Source organism: Oncorhynchus kisutch, unplaced genomic scaffold (assembly GCF_002021735.2).
Source record: "Oncorhynchus kisutch isolate 150728-3 unplaced genomic scaffold, Okis_V2 Okis09a-Okis19a_hom, whole genome shotgun sequence".
Taxonomy (NCBI): Eukaryota; Metazoa; Chordata; class Actinopteri; order Salmoniformes; family Salmonidae; genus Oncorhynchus; species Oncorhynchus kisutch.
In genome coordinates this window covers 5,748,709-5,766,413 of record NW_022261985.1, presented here as the reverse complement: position 1 = coordinate 5,766,413, position 17,705 = coordinate 5,748,709, and the positions used below count along the sequence as shown (strand labels likewise).

The following is a 17,705-nucleotide window of genomic DNA, read 5'->3' as shown; positions in this document are numbered from 1 at the left end:
GGAGAGAGACTCGGCTGGAACACTGACACAGCTGGTATGGAGAGAGACTCGGCTGGAACACCTGGTATGGAGAGAGACTCGGCTGGAACACCTGGTATGGAGAGAGACTCGGCTGGAACACCTGGTATGGAGAGAGACTCGGCTGGAACACCTGGTATGGAGAGAGACTCGGCTGGAACACCTGGTATGGAGAGAGACTCGGCTGGAACACTGACACAGCTGGTATGGAGAGAGACTCGGCTGGAACACCTGGTATGGAGACAGCTGTGTGTGTTAACAGAGTGCTGTAGTCCATTGTGACTCCCCGACCAGCACCTCTGTGTTCTTAAACGACAGAGACTCATTTTGATTGAATGCATTCAGTTAAGCAACTGACTAGGTATCCTCCTTTCCCTTCTCTGACAGAGAGTATTATGTTCTCTCACACACACACACACACACACACACACACACACACACACACACACCAGTAGAACTAGTTTTAAAGACAAGGCACATTCCTTGAATACAAACAGATGAAGGCCTGAACGTTGTTATTTTGGAGAATGTCTCAACGACGTCTTTCAGGTTACAAGGTAGTCATTTTTTATGGGATTTTCTCACCCTTTTTCTAACAAAAGGGAATTTGACTGACAGCAGCTGTTGTGTTGTCATCCAGACAATCTCTCTGAGGTCCGCATGTCACTACTACTCTGAGGTGAGGTTCACAGTAAACTAGCGTAACCATAGTGATGTGATTTCACTGAAGATCAGATGTACAAAACAAGGAGAAATTCAGCATCTTTACTTTCAAGAAACCAATTTCTCCTCAACTTTTTTCTTAAGGAGAAGTATAAGAAATAATGCACAACCATTTCTAATAACCTCTTTGAGGAATAGCAATTTGACTTAACTTTCTTCATAAGTCTATAGTGAAGGACAGAAGACATTTCTTCTTAAGAAGGTTTTGTGAATCTGGGCTGTGATGTCATTGTTGCCATCTCCTTGGCAACACAGTTCATGTCAACACATCAGAGACAATCATTGCTAACTCAAGGGATAAGACACCTTTCTCTCACCGTTCTCACACTGAACACAAAGACAGGTGACAAACACTAATATCAGCCTTTCTCTGTTGCTACGGTAACACAAAACAGTGTGGTGATTGAGCCTGTCTATAACAGAACCACACCCTTCCTTACCTGAGACAGACAAAACCCCTCTAATGGTTAAGGTTAAGATTGGGCAACCCTGATCCTAGATAGTTTCTAATGGTTCAGGTTAAGATTGGTAATCCGATGCTAGACAGATTTGCGGTTGGGGGCAAGTCCAGGGAGAACTTTTTCCACATTTTGTTACGTTACAACCTTAATCTAAAATGGATTAAATAAATGTTGTTCCTCATCAATCTACACACAATACCCCATCATGACATCACAATACCCCATCATGACATCACAATACCCCATCATGACATCACAATACCCCATCATGACATCACAATACCCCATAACGACAAAGTGAAAACAGGTTTTTACACATTTTAGCAAATGTATTAAAATAAAAAAACATAAAAATATCTTCTATGAGAGTCGAAATGAAGCTCAGGTGCATCCTGTTTCCATTGATCATCCTTGAGATGTTTCTACAACTTCATTAGAGTCCACATGTGGTGAATTCAATTGATTGGACATGACTCGGAAATGCACACACCTGTCTATATAAGGTCCCAGAGTTGAAAGTGCATGTCAGAGCAAAAACCAAGCCATGAGGTCGAAGGAATTATCCGTAGAGCTCCGAGACAGGAGGCACAGATCTGAGGAAGGGTACCATAACATTTCTGCAGCGTTGAATGCCAAAGCATCACGTCTGGAGGAAACCTGGCACCATCCCTACAGTGAAGCATGGTGGTGGCAGCATCATGTCTGGAGGAAACCTGGCACCATCCCTACAGTGAAGCATGGTGGTGGCAGCAGGATGTTTTCAGTGGCAGGAACTGGGAGACTAGTCAGGATCGAGGGAAAGATGAACGGAGCAAAGTACAGAGAGATCCTTGATGAAAACCTGCTGCAGAGCGCTCAGGACCTCAGACTGAGGCGAAGGTTCAGCTTCCAACAGGACAACGACCCTAAGCACAGCCAAGATAATGTAGGAGTGGCTTCGGGACAAGTCTCAATGTCCTTGAGTGGCTCAGCCATATCCCTGACTTGAACCCGATCTAACATCTCTGGAGAGACCTGAAAATAGCTGTGCAGCGACGCTCACCATCCAACCTGACAGAGCTTGAGAGGATCTGCAGAGAAGAATGCAAGAAACTCCACAAATGCAGTTGTGCAACGTTTGTAGCATCATACCCAAGAAGACTCTATGCTGTAATCGCTGCCAAAGATGCTTCAACAAAGTACTGAGTAAAGGGTCTGAATACTTCTGGAAATGTGATATTTAAAAAAATATATATTTTAAATGTAGAAACATGTCTAAAAACCTGTTTTTGCTTTGTCATTATGGCGTACTGTATGTAGACTGATGAGGGGAAATAACTATTTCATCCATTTTAGAATAAGGCTGTATGTGGGGCAATGGCGTAGGAATTTTTTCCTACAACCACAGAGTTGTCAGTCACACCCTAGCTGGCTACACCCTGCAGTGCTTTACGTCTGAGGTAAAACACTTTCCATCCAGAAGAAAATGTCTGTTTGTGCTGCAGCAGAAGGAGCCAGAGACTCATCTGGTATGGAGAGAGACTCGGCTGGAACACCTGGTATGGAGAGAGACTCGGCTGGAACACTGACACATCTGGTATGGAGAGAGACTCGGCTGGAACACTGACACAGCTGGTATGGAGAGAGACTCGGCTGGAACACCTGGTATGGAGAGAGACTCGGCTGGAACACCTGGTATGGAGAGAGACTCGGCTGGAACACCTGGTATGGAGAGAGACTCGGCTGGAACACCTGGTATGGAGAGAGACTCGGCTGGAACACCTGGTATGGAGAGAGACTCGGCTGGAACACCTGGTATGGAGAGAGACTCGGCTGGAACACCTGGTATGGAGAGAGACTCGGCTGGAACACTGACACAGCTGGTATGGAGAGAGACTCGGCTGGAACACCTGGTATGGAGACAGCTGTGTGTGTTAACAGAGTGCTGTAGTCCATTGTGACTCCCCGACCAGCACCTCTGTGTTCTTAAACGACAGAGACTCATTTTGATTGAATGCATTCAGTTAAGCAACTGACTAGGTATCCTCCTTTCCCTTCTCTGACAGAGAGTATTATGTTCTCTCACACACACACACACACACACACACACACACACACACACACACACACACACACACACACACACACACACACACCAGTAGAACTAGTTTTAAAGACAAGGCACATTCCTTGAATACAAACAGATGAAGGCCTGAACGTTGTTATTTTGGAGAATGTCTCAACGACGTCTTTCAGGTTACAAGGTAGTCATTTTTTATGGGATTTTCTCACCCTTTTTCTAACAAAAGGGAATTTGACTGACAGCAGCTGTTGTGTTGTCATCCAGACAATCTCTCTGAGGTCCGCATGTCACTACTACTCTGAGGTGAGGTTCACAGTAAACTAGCGTAACCATAGTGATGTGATTTCACTGAAGATCAGATGTACAAAACAAGGAGAAATTCAGCATCTTTACTTTCAAGAAACCAATTTCTCCTCAACTTTTTTCTTAAGGAGAAGTATAAGAAATAATGCACAACCATTTCTAATAACCTCTTTGAGGAATAGCAATTTGACTTAACTTTCTTCATAAGTCTATAGTGAAGGACAGAAGACATTTCTTCTTAAGAAGGTTTTGTGAATCTGGGCTGTGATGTCATTGTTGCCATCTCCTTGGCAACACAGTTCATGTCAACACATCAGAGACAATCATGGAGAGAGACTCGGCTGGAACACTGACACAGCTGGTATGGAGAGAGACTCGGCTGGAACACTGACACATCTGGTATGGAGAGAGACTCGGCTGGAACACTGACACATCTGGTATGGAGAGAGACTCGGCTGGAACACTGACACATCTGGTATGGAGAGAGACTCGGCTGGAACACTGACACATCTGGTATGGAGAGAGACTCGGCTGGAACACTGACACATCTGGTATGGAGAGAGACTCGGCTGGAACACTGACACATCTGGTATGGAGAGAGACTCGGCTGGAACACTGACACATCTGGTATGGAGAGAGACTCAGGTGGAACACTGACACATCTGGTATGGAGAGAGACTCGGCTGGAACACTGACTCATCTGGTATGGATAGAGACTCGGCTGGAACACCTGGTATGGAGAGAGACTCGGCTGGAACACTGACACATCTGGTATGGAGAGAGACTCGGCTGGAACACTGACACAGCTGGTATGGAGAGAGACTCGGCTGGAACACCTGGTATGGAGAGAGACTCGGCTGGAACACCTGGTATGGAGAGAGACTCGGCTGGAACACCTGGTATGGAGAGAGACTCGGCTGGAACACCTGGTATGGAGAGAGACTCGGCTGGAACACCTGGTATGGAGAGAGACTCGGCTGGAACACCTGGTATGGAGAGAGACTCGGCTGGAACACTGACACAGCTGGTATGGAGAGAGACTCGGCTGGAACACCTGGTATGGAGACAGCTGTGTGTGTTAACAGAGTGCTGTAGTCCATTGTGACTCCCCGACCAGCACCTCTGTGTTCTTAAACGACAGAGACTCATTTTGATTGAATGCATTCAGTTAAGCAACTGACTAGGTATCCTCCTTTCCCTTCTCTGACAGAGAGTATTATGTTCTCTCACACACACACACACACACACACACACACACACACACCAGTAGAACTAGTTTTAAAGACAAGGCACATTCCTTGAATACAAACAGATGAAGGCCTGAACGTTGTTATTTTGGAGAATGTCTCAACGACGTCTTTCAGGTTACAAGGTAGTCATTTTTTATGGGATTTTCTCACCCTTTTTCTAACAAAAGGGAATTTGACTGACAGCAGCTGTTGTGTTGTCATCCAGACAATCTCTCTGAGGTCCGCATGTCACTACTACTCTGAGGTGAGGTTCACAGTAAACTAGCGTAACCATAGTGATGTGATTTCACTGAAGATCAGATGTACAAAACAAGGAGAAATTCAGCATCTTTACTTTCAAGAAACCAATTTCTCCTCAACTTTTTTCTTAAGGAGAAGTATAAGAAATAATGCACAACCATTTCTAATAACCTCTTTGAGGAATAGCAATTTGACTTAACTTTCTTCATAAGTCTATAGTGAAGGACAGAAGACATTTCTTCTTAAGAAGGTTTTGTGAATCTGGGCTGTGATGTCATTGTTGCCATCTCCTTGGCAACACAGTTCATGTCAACACATCAGAGACAATCATGGAGAGAGACTCGGCTGGAACACTGACACAGCTGGTATGGAGAGAGACTCGGCTGGAACACTGACACATCTGGTATGGAGAGAGACTCGGCTGGAACACTGACACATCTGGTATGGAGAGAGACTCGGCTGGAACACTGACACATCTGGTATGGAGAGAGACTCGGCTGGAACACTGACACATCTGGTATGGAGAGAGACTCGGCTGGAACACTGACACATCTGGTATGGAGAGAGACTCGGCTGGAACACTGACACATCTGGTATGGAGAGAGACTCAGGTGGAACACTGACTCATCTGGTATGGAGAGAGACTCGGCTGGAACACTGACTCATCTGGTATGGAGAGAGACTCGGCTGGAACACTGACACATCTGGTATGGAGAGAGACTCGGCTGGAACACTGACACATCTGGTATGGAGGAAGTATCGCCTTACTAAACACCCCATAGCAACACACACACGCCTTACAGTGTGAAGGTCACAAACACACATTTTAGGACTAAGAGCTCACAGTGACATATTCTAGATTCTACCAACCTATGGCTGGTTAAAACAGGATGTGAAACAGAACCGAATCAACAAGGGGCTTTTTCTAAAACTGTGACCTCCAGTCTCTCAGTCACAACATCGGCCCACAATAGCACAACAACACAGCCTACACCCAAACACATCATTTCAGATGAGTTCCAATGCAACAGCATTCTGCACCTGTGTGAGAGACGGATAGACACCAGCTTATTCCATCACAGCTCGTACAGTGATGTAAGTCTATTATAGACTTCACTAGCTCATGTGACTGGGGCTAAATAAAACCAAATATCCTAAGCAGGCAAGGCTGGACTGGGACGTGTGACATGACTGGCTCCTGTCAGACTGTCCTTTGTTGACTCCTAAATGGTACCCTATTCCCTATGGGGTCTGGTCAAAAGTTGTGTACTATGTAGGGAGTAGGGTGCCATTTGGAACAGATCCATAGCCCAGATCAGGTGAGGGTTAATGAGATCACACTGCAGTGACAGAATGACAGACAGCATTCCGGTCTGGACAGCACCCATCACCTTACATAACATAACATAACATAACATACACTCCCCCTTAACAGTCTGGACAGCACCCATCACATAACATACACTCCACCTTTACAGTCTGGACAGCACCCATCACATAACATAACATACACTCCACCTTAACAGTCTGGACAGCACCCACCACATAACATACACTCCCCCTTAACAGTCTGGACAGCAACCATCACATAACATAACATACACTCCAACTTAACAGTCTGGACAGCACCTACCATATAATATAACATACACTCCACCTTAACAGTCTGGACAGCACCCACCACATAACATACACTCCCCCTTAACAGTCTGGACAGCACCCATCACATAACATACACTCCACCTTAACAGTCTGGACAGCACCCATCACATCACATAACATACACTCCACCTTAACAGTCTGGACAGCACCTACCATATAATATAACATACACTCCACCTTAACAGTCTGGACAGCACCCACCATATAATATAACATACACTCCACCTTAACAGTCTGGACAGCACCTACCATATAATATAACATACACTCCACCTTAGTCTTGTAATAAACTGAGTATAAAAAACATTAAGGACACCTGCTCTTTCCAGAACAGGCTGACCAGGTGAATCCTGGTGAAATCTATGATCCCTTATTGACGTCAGTTGTTAAATCCACTTCAATCAGTGTAGATGGAGGGGAGGAGACGGGTTAAAGGAGGATGCTTAAGCCTTGAGACAATTAAGACTTGGATTGTGTATATGTGCCATTCAGAGGGTGAATAGACAAGACCTAAACAATTAAGTGCCTTGGAACAGCGTGAATCAGACATTCTGTAAGTGCCAACTGATGGAAAAGATTAGAAGCCTGTTTTAAACACATTCAATTCCAGGAGAGCTAGTTTATTGTGAAGTGCAAAGGAGCTATGAAGGAGCTAAGAAAACACAAGATTAAGATACAGGCCGATGGTATTGGAACAGACTAGCGGTCTGTCCAGGGGGTGCATCTGTATCAAGCTGTGTCATGCTACAGAAACAGGAGATGGGCTCCTGCTCCTACGATCCACTCTCCTAGGAGCAGTCCTTTTCCCATAAACCTCTCCACAGTGAGGGAAGTGAAACGTCTCGTTGTAAAGGGCACAAAGCCACGAGGGGGGAGAGAGACAGAATAACGGAGAAGGATAAGAGAAGGTGAAGAGAAATGGATAGAAAGACAGATCAATGGAGAGTAATAAGGAGAAAGACAGACACAGAGGTAGAGATCGATAGAGACATTTCTCTCTCTCTTGTTATGTCTCTATCCATTTCTCTACCCACGTGTCTCTGTCTTTCTCCTTACTTTCTATCCATTTCTCTTTTCCTTCTCTATGTCTCTCCGTTTCGCTCTCCCTCCCTACGGTCTCTCTCTCTGCTGAGTCTCTGTCTCAGAGGAGGGCTGTAGGTTCATGTCATAACACGTTCTGCTAACAGCTAGCAATGTTGAGTCATTCCCATTCAAACACATTAGGAGTTGTTTGGACCTGACTGGCTAACTGACTGACTGCTCTCTATCATTCTCTACCTGTCCCTCTCTCTGTCTTGTTCTGTCAGTCTGAATCAACACCACCTCCTCCGAATCAACACACTACCTCCTCCGAATCAACTCTACCTCCTCCGAATCAACTCTACCTCCTCCGAATCAACTCTACCTCCTCCGAATCAACTCTACCTCCTCCGAATCAACTCTACCTCCTCCGAATCAACTCTACCTCCTCCGAATCAACTCTACCTCCTCCGAATCAACTCTACCTCCTCCGAATCAACTCTACCTCCTCCGAATCAACTCTACCTCCTCCGAATCAACTCTACCTCCTCCGAATCAACTCTACCTCCTCCGAATCAACTCTACCTCCTCCGAATCAACTCTACCTCCTCCGAATCAACTCTACCTCCTCCGAATCAACTCTACCTCCTCCGAATCAACTCTACCTCCTCCGAATCAACACTACCTCCTCTGAATCAACACTACCTCCTCTGAATCAACACTACCTCCTCTGAATCAACTCTACAGCCCTGCTCAGAATAGTTTTCATGATGGTCCTCTATGGGGAGGCTGACAGGTGAACATTAGGGAGCCGTTACACCAGCAGGTTAATAATGCCTGGCTCTTTCACTGCTCTTTACTTCATTGAAAAAAGACCAATAGACTCATACAGGCCTTCCCATTTCATCCCTAACTAGTAACAGACAACAGCATACCTGAATCATCTAGCCCTAATAGAAGAAGTTATGCATACAAATAATTAGAGTATTACTGTATCAATCAACTAAAACACTAATAAATATGTTTCTTGACCAGAATAAAAACCGGTTCTGTTTTCAGCCTACTGAGACCCTGTGGTCTATGATGTAATGTAGACGTTACTGAGCGTTCGGGTCAGCCACAGTGAAGGACACAGGCAGGACACAGAGAGGTGCACAACAACATTAATAATAGCCTCCATCTGTCTGTGTGTGTGTGTGTGTCCGCCCAGTACCAGGGATCTGTTACATCAGTGCTGGCCACAGACCTCAGCATAAGGACAGGCTTACTGTGTGTTGCTTGGTTACAAAGCCTACAGCTAAAAAAAATGACTTGATGACTCCGGTATTAAAAATTGTCATAAAATGACACTGGTCTAAACTCAAACTGAAACGGCAGGTAACCCGATCAAAACCACCAACTGTCTGTCTGTCTGTTAACAGCAGGTAACCCGATCAAAACCACCAACTGTCTGTCTGTCTGTTAACAGCAGGTAACCCCTATCAAAACCACCAACTGTCTGTCTGTCTGTTAACAGCAGGTAACCCCTATCAAAACCACCAACTGTCTGTCTGTCTGTTAACAGCAGGTAACCCGATCAAAACCACCAACTGTCTGTCAGTCTGTTAACAGCAGGTAACCCTATCAAAACCACCAACTGTCTGTCAGTCTGTTAACAGCAGGTAACCCTATCAAAACCACCAACTGTCTGTCTGTCTGTTAACAGCAGGTAACCCCTATCAAAACCACCAACTGTCTGTCTGTCTGTTAACAGCAGGTAACCCCTATCAAAACCACCAACTGTCTGTCAGTCTGTTAACAGCAGGTAACCCTATCAAAACCACCAACTGTCTGTCTGTCTGTCTGTCTGTTAACAGCAGGTAACCCGATCAAAACCACCAACTGTCTGTCTGTCTGTTAACAGCAGGTAACCCCTATCAAAACCACCAACTGTCTGTCAGTCTGTTAACAGCAGGTAACCCTATCAAAACCACCAACTGTCTGTCTGTTAACAGCAGGTAACCCTATCAAAACCACCAACTGTCTGTCTGTTAACAGCAGGTAACCCTATCAAAACCACCAACTGTCTGTCAGTCTATTAACAGCAGGTAACCCTATCAAAACCAACAACTGTCTGTATGTCTCTGTCTCTCTGTCTCTCTGTCTGTCTGTCTGGTCTGTCTGTCTGTCTGTCTGTCTGTCTGGTCTGTCTGTCTGTCTGTCTGTCTGTCTGTCTGTCTGTCTGTCTGTCTGTCTGTCTGTCTGTCTGTCTGTCTGTCTGTCTGTCTGTCTGTCTGTCTGTCTGTCTGTCTGTCTGTCTGTCTGTCTGTCTGTCTGTCTGTCTGTCTGTCTGTCTGTCTGTCTGTCTGTCTGTCTGTCTGTCTGTCTGTCTGTCTGTCTGTCTGTCTGTCTGTCTGTCTGTCTGTCTGTCTGTCTGTCTGTCTGTCTGTCTGTCTGTCTGTCTGTCTGTCTGTCTGTCTGTCTGTCTGTCTGTCTGTCTGTCTGTCTGTCTGTCTGTCTGTCTGTCTGTCTGTCTGTCTGTCTGTCTGTCTGTCTGTCTGTCTGTCTGTCTGTCTGTCTGTTAACAGCAGGTAACCCTATCAAAACCAACAACTGTCTGTCTGTCTGTCTGTCTGTCTGTCTGTCTGTCTGTCTGTCTGTCTGTCTGTCTGTCTGTCTGTCTGTCTGTTAACAGCAGGTAACCCTATCAAAACCAACAACTGTCTGTCTGTCTGTCTGTCTGTCTGTCTGTCTGTCTGTCTGTCTGTCTGTCTGTCTGTCTGTCTGTCTGTCTGTCTGTCAACAGTGTTCATTTTCTCTCTTCACTCCTCTGAGGTAAAATAGACACGGGATCCTGTTGGAAGGAATCAAAGATAAATACAACAGAAACAAGAGGATTCTTACCTTCTTCTGGTACCACACCACAGCATCTCGCACTTTGGACGCCATTTACATGTCAGAGGTCACCAGCTGGGGCATTTTAGGCTGTAAAACGGAGAGAACGAGAGAGAGAGAGATCAGTCAATGAGGAGTCTGTGCTGCTCCGCATAGCTTTTAAAGCCTCTACCTGCTGGGCAGGTGTGTCATGCTCTGTGACATCACACACACACACACACACACACACACACCACACACCTCATTAATAGTGGGGCGAGCCTTTGAGAGGAACAGGCAGTCTCTCTTGACAGTACCTTGGCTCCCGCGACATATACACACACACACACACGAAGTGGAGAAGCTAATTAGGAAGCTGGCGGTGCTGTGTTGCTGCCACCATCCTATTCATATTCAATACCAGACACACAGAGCGGTCAGCAGAGGAGCTGGTCTGGTCAGAGATCAGACTGAGGGGAGTTAAGTCAGTCTCTCTCTCTAAACAGATGGGCTGTTAGTCTCTCTTTCTAAACAGATGGGCTGTTATGTGAAGGGGAGTCGGTCTCTCTCTCTAAACAGATGGGCTGTTATGTGAAGGGGAGTCAGTCTCTCTCTCTAAACAGATGGGCTGTTATGTGAAGGGGAGTCAGTCTCTCTCTCAACAGATGGGCTGTTATGTGAAGGGGAGTCAGTCTCTCTCTCTAAACAGATGGGCTGTTATGTGAAGGGGAGTCAGTCTCTCTCTCTAAACAGACGGGCTGTTATGTGATGGGGAGTCAATCAGTCTCTCTCTCTCAACAGATGGGCTGTTATGTGAAGGGGAGTCGGTCTCTCTCTCTAAACAGATGGGCTGTTATGTGAAGGGGAGTCAGTCTCTCTCTCTAAACAGATGGGCTGTTATGTGAAGGGGAGTCAGTCTCTCTCTCTCTCAACAGAGGGGCTGTTATGTGAAGGGGAGTCAGTCTCTCTCTCTCTCAACAGATGGGCTGTTATGTGAAGGGGAGTCAGTCTCTCTCTCTAAACAGATGGGCTGTTATGTGAAGGGGAGTCAGTCTCTCTCTCTAAACAGATGGGCTTTTATGTGAAGGGGAGTCAGTCTCTCTCTCTAAACAGATGGGCTGTTATGTGAAGGGGAGTCAGTCTCTCTCTCTAAACAGACGGGCTGTTATGTGATGGGGAGTCAGTCTCTCTCTCTCTCAACAGATGGGCTGTTATGTGAAGGGGAGTCAGTCTCTCTCTCTCAACAGATGGGCTGTTATGTGAAGGGGAGTCAGTCTCTCTCTCTCTCAACAGATGGGCTGTTATGTGAAGAGGAGTCAGTCAGTCTCTCTCTCTCTAAACAGATGGGCTTTTATGTGAAGGGGAGTCAGTCTCTCTCTCTAAACAGATGGGCTGTTATGTGAAGGGGAGTCAGTCTCTCTCTCTCTAAACAGATGGGCTTTTATGTGAAGGGGAGTCAGTCTCTCTCTCTAAACAGATGGGCTGTTATGTGAAGGGGAGTCAGTCTCTCTCTCTAAACAGATGGGCTGTTATGTGAAGGGGAGTCAGTCTCTCTCTCTAAACAGATGGGCTGTTATGTGAAGGGGAGTCAGTCTCTCTCTCTAAACAGATGGGCTGTTATGTGAAGGGGAGTCAGTCTCTCTCTCAACAGATGGGCTGTTATGTGAAGGGGAGTGAAGTTAGTCTCTCTCTCTAAACAGATGGGCTTTTATGTGAAGGGGAGTCAGTCTCTCTCTCTAAACAGATGGGCTGTTATGTGAAGGGGAGTGAGTCTCTCTCTCTCAACAGATGGGCTGTTATGTAAAGGGGAGTCAATCAGTCTCTCTCTCTCAACAGATGGGCTGTTATGTGAAGGGGAGTCAGTCTCTCTCTCTAAACAGATGGGCTGTTATGTGAAGGGCAGTCAGTCTCTCTCTCTAAACAGATGGGCTGTTATGTGAAGGGGAGTCAGTCTCTCTCTCTCAACAGATGGGCTGTTATGTGAAGGGGAGTCAATCAGTCTCTCTCTCTCAACAGATGGGCTGTTATGTGAAGGGGAGTCAGTCTCTCTCTCTAAACAGATGGGCTGTTATGTGAAGGGGAGTCAGTCTCTCTCTCTAAACAGATGGGCTGTTATGTGAAGGGGAGTCAGTCTCTCTCTCTAAACAGATGGGCTGTTATGTGAAGGGGAGTCAGTCAGTCTCTCTAAACAGATGGGCTGTTATGTGATGGGGAGTCAGTCTCTCTCTCTAAACAGATGGGCTGTTATGTGAAGGGGAGTCAGTCAGTCTCTCTCAACAGATGGGCTGTTATGTGAAGGGGAGTCAGTCTCTCTCTCTAAACAGATGGGTTGTTATGTGAAGGGGAGTCAGTCTCTCTAAACAGATGGGCTGTTATGTGATGGGGAGTCAGTCTCTCTCTCTCTCTCAACAGATGGGCTGTTATGTGAAGGGGAGTCAGTCTCTCTCTCTAAACAGATGGGCTGTTATGTGAAGGGGAGTCAGTCTCTCTCTCTAAACAGATGGGCTGTTATGTGAAGGGGAGTCAGTCTCTCTCTCTAAACAGATGGGCTGTTATGTGAAGGGGAGTCAGTCTCTCTCTCTAAACAGATGGGCTGTTATGTGAAGGGGAGTCAGTCTCTCTCTCTAAACAGATGGGCTGTTATGTGAAGGGGAGTCAGTCTCTCTCTCTCAACAGATGGGCTGTTATGTGAAGGGGAGTCAATCAGTCTCTCTCTCTCAACAGATGGGCTGTTATGTGAAGGGGAGTCAATCAGTCTCTCTCTCTCAACAGATGGGCTGTTATGTGAAGGGGAGTCAGTCTCTCTCTCTAAACAGATGGGCTGTTATGTGAAGGGGAGTCAGTCTCTCTCTCTAAACAGATGGGCTGTTATGTGAAGGGGAGTCAGTCTCTCTCTCTAAACAGATGGGCTGTTATGTGAAGGGGAGTCAGTCAGTCTCTCTAAACAGATGGGCTGTTATGTGATGGGGAGTCAGTCTCTCTCTCTAAACAGATGGGCTGTTATGTGAAGGGGAGTCAGTCAGTCTCTCTCAACAGATGGGCTGTTATGTGAAGGGGAGTCAGTCTCTCTCTCTAAACAGATGGGTTGTTATGTGAAGGGGAGTCAGTCTCTCTAAACAGATGGGCTGTTATGTGATGGGGAGTCAGTCTCTCTCTCTCTCTCAACAGATGGGCTGTTATGTGAAGGGGAGTCAGTCTCTCTCTCTAAACAGATGGGCTGTTATGTGAAGGGGAGTCAGTCTCTCTCTCTAAACAGATGGGCTGTTATGTGAAGGGGAGTCAGTCTCTCTCTCTAAACAGATGGGCTGTTATGTGAAGGGGAGTCAGTCTCTCTCTCTAAACAGATGGGCTGTTATGTGAAGGGGAGTCAGTCTCTCTCTCTAAACAGATGGGCTGTTATGTGAAGGGGAGTCAGTCTCTCTCTCTCAACAGATGGGCTGTTATGTGAAGGGGAGTCAATCAGTCTCTCTCTCTCAACAGATGGGCTGTTATGTGAAGGGGAGTCAGTCTCTCTCTCTAAACAGATGGGCTGTTATGTGAAGGGGAGTCAGTCTCTCTCTCTAAACAGATGGGCTGTTATGTGAAGGGGAGTCAGTCTCTCTCTCTAAACAGATGGGCTGTTATGTGAAGGGGAGTCAATCAGTCTCTCTCAACAGATGGGCTGTTATGTGAAGGGGAGTCAGTCTCTCTCTCTAAACAGATGGGCTGTTATGTGAAGGGGAGTCAGTCTCTCTCTCTAAACAGATGGGCTGTTATGTGAAGGGGAGTCAGTCTCTCTCTCTCTAAACAGATGGGCTGTTATGTGAAGGGGAGTCAGTCTCTCTCTCTCAACAGATGGGCTGTTATGTGAAGGGGAGTCAGTCTCTCTCTCTAAACAGATGGGCTGTTATGTGAAGGGGAGTCAGTCTCTCTCTCTCAACAGATGGGCTGTTATGTGAAGAGGAGTCAGTCAGTCTCTCTCTCAACAGATGGGCTGTTATGTGAAGGGGAGTCAGTCTCTCTCTCTCTCTCAACAGATGGGCTGTTATGTGAAGGGGAGTCAGTCAGTCTCTCTCTCAACAGATGGGCTGTTATGTGAAGAGGAGTCAGTCTCTCTCTCTCAACAGATGGGCTGTTATGTGAAGGGGAGTCAGTCTCTCTCTCTCTCTAAACAGATGGGCTGTTATGTGAAGGGGAGTCAGTCTCTCTCTCTCAACAGATGGGCTGTTATGTGAAGAGGAGTCAGTCAGTCTCTCTCTCAACAGATGGGCTGTTATGTGAAGGGGAGTCAGTCAGTCTCTCTCTCTAAACAGATGTCAAACAGTTTGCTCTTTCCATCTGACAGTGTTGAGTTTGGGAAACCCTGCTCTAGGGCTTCAAGTACACTTGGACATTTTTAAGTACACTACGGTGTTTTTAAGTACACTACGGTGTTTTTAAGTACACTACGGTGTTTTTAAGTACACTACGATGTTTTTAAGTACACTACGGTGTTTTTAAGTACACTACGGTGTTTTTAAGTACACTAGTGTTTTTAAGTACACTACGTACACTACGGTGTTTTTAAGTACACTACGGTGTTTTTAAGTACACTACGGTGTTTTTAAGTACACTACGTACACTACGGTGTTTTTAAGTACACTACGGTGTTTTTAAGTACACTACGGTGTTTTTAAGTACACTACGGTGTTTTTAAGTACACTACGGTGTTTTTAAGTACACTACGGTGATTTTAAGTACACTACGGTGTTTTTAAGTACACTACAGTGTTTTTAAGTACACTACGGTGTTTTGGACATTTCAAGTCTTCATTTGATGAGCAGATGTTTCTGGGTGGGACCTTCTTGTTTTGTCTTCTGGCTCTGCACAATAGCTGGGTGTGTGTGACACCGCATCTCATTCAGCACACACACATTCTGTGAGGAGTCTTTTCCACCTTCAGCGTTTGATTGAGCCTGGCATTGTGTGCTAGATGGGCGGTGTAAGGGGTTGGCACTTTTGGGACTATTATATTCCACCAGGCAAAGCGTAAGTCAAGTGCAGCAGAGTTACTTGGAAGAAAACAAATGTTATTTCCCAGGTCTGACGGCAGTTGGTTCCCCTCCATAGAACTGTCGTGGTCCAGGAGGAAAGTGGTGTTCCTAGAATATAAATACTATTTCTCACAGAGACTATTTATAGCTAGGAGGAAATGTCTGTTTTTCTTAAAGAGAGGTCTCATTCCTGACTGATTACACTGTTGCTAGGATGCTCCTCCCAGTCCAATCTTTCCGCTCTATTTCTCTCTCTCTCTGTGTATGTGTGTGTGTGTGTGTGTGTGTGTGCGCGCGCGCACCTGGCAACGACATCAAAAGCAGATCCTCCACTTCAAAACACACAGATTCCATGTCTTTGCGGCTTAAGAACCGAGCTTTGAGAGGTAGATAGACTGACGCTAGAGAATCAGATCACAGTGATCTGTAGTGATGACATATGAGGTCGACACCTAGTCCCCAGGCGGCACCTGGCATCCTGTTCAGGAGGAATAAACAGAACAGAGCTGTTTATATCGATCATGCCACACAGTGAGCCAGCAGAGCTAATAGAACAAGAGAGACTGTAGCATCACACAGTGAGCCAGCAGAGCTAATAGAACAAGAGAGACTGTAGCATCACAGTGAGCCAGCAGAGCTAATAGAACAAGAGAGACTGTAGCATCACAGTGAGCCAGCAGAGCTAATAGAACAAGAGAGACTGTAGCATCACAGTGAGCCAGCAGAGCTAATAGAACAAGAGAGACTGTAGCATCACAGTAAGCCAGCAGAGCTAATAGAACAAGAGACTGTAGCATCACAGTGAGCCAGCAGAGCTAATAGAACAAGAGAGACTGTAGCATCACAGTGAGCCAGCAGAGCTAATAGAACAAGAGACTGTAGCATCACACAGTGAGCCAGCAGAGCTAATAGAACAAGAGAGACTGTAGCATCACACAGTGAGCCAGCAGAGCTAATAGAACAAGAGAGAATGTAGCATCACACAGTGAGCCAGCAGAGCTAATAGAACAAGAGAGACTGTAACATCACAGTGAGCCAGCAGAGCTAATAGAACAAGAGAGACTGTAGCATCACACAGTGAGCCAGCAGAGCTAATAGAACAAGAGAGACTGTAGCATCACAGTGAGCCAGAGCTAATAGAACAAGAGAGACTGTAGCATCACAGTGAGCCAGCAGAGCTAATAGAACAAGAGAGACTGTAGCATCACACAGTGAGCCAGCAGAGCTAATAGAACAAGAGACTGTATCATCACAGTGAGCCAGCAGAGCTAATAGAACAAGAGAGACTAGCATCACAGTGAGCCAGGAGAGCTAATAGAACAAGAGAGACTGTAGCATCACAGTGAGCCAGCAGAGCTAATAGAACAAGAGAGACTGTAGCATCACAGTGAGCCAGCAGAGCTAATAGAACAAGAGACTGTAGCATCACAGTGAGCCAGCAGAGCTAATAGAACAAGAGACTGTAGCATCACACAGTGAGCCAGCAGAGCTAATAGAACAAGAGAGACTGTAGCATCACACAGTGAGCCAGCAGAGCTAATAGAACAAGAGAGACTGTAGCATCACAGTGAGCCAGCAGAGCTAATAGAACAAGAGAGACTGTAGCATCTTAAACTGAGATCACAGAGGTCTCTCTGGTAGTGTCTACACTTGACACTTACATGCGACTTCTATCTGAATACGAAGATCACATTGAAAAGACTGGTCTCGACGCACAAAAGTCACTTTGTGGTGTGATTGTGTTCAGATCTGTCTGACCACTTCAGGGGGTGGTCTGGGATGCATTGTGTGAGCATTTCTCCTCAGTCTGGACGCCAGCTGTTCATGTTGCATGTTGGTTTTCACTCCTGCCAGATGAATCAAAATATAAACTCAAATCCCCAACCAGTCATTATTCACTTGCCTGTATGTAGACTGTCATGGCTCTGGTACAACCAGCCTGTATGTAGACTGTCATGGCTCTGGTACAGCCAGTCTGTATGTAGACTGTCATGGCTCTGGTACAACCAGTCTGTATGTAGACTGTCATGGCTCTGGTACAGCCAGTCTGTATGTAGACTGTCATGGCTCTGGTACAGCCAGTCTGTATGTAGACTACCAT

The 17,705-nt window shown here is 46.0% G+C and overlaps 1 protein-coding gene across 30 annotated transcripts in view; it reads right to left on the bottom strand.

Moving 5' to 3' along the window:
• The window catches only part of LOC109887454 (putative homeodomain transcription factor 2), a 106,608-nt gene that overhangs the window by 58,379 nt on the left and 30,524 nt on the right, over positions 1-17,705 (bottom strand). For 29 of the 30 annotated variants that reach the window (XM_031815563.1, XM_031815561.1, XM_031815565.1 and 26 more), the window contains exon 2: positions 10,623-10,703. In XM_031815563.1, the coding sequence (XP_031671423.1) occupies positions 10,623-10,667 (45 nt within the window). In that variant the 5' untranslated portion in view covers positions 10,668-10,703. Of the gene's footprint in view, positions 1-10,622; positions 10,704-15,906; positions 16,082-17,705 lie in introns of those variants that run through there. The other variant, XM_031815562.1, reaches the window with a different exon arrangement.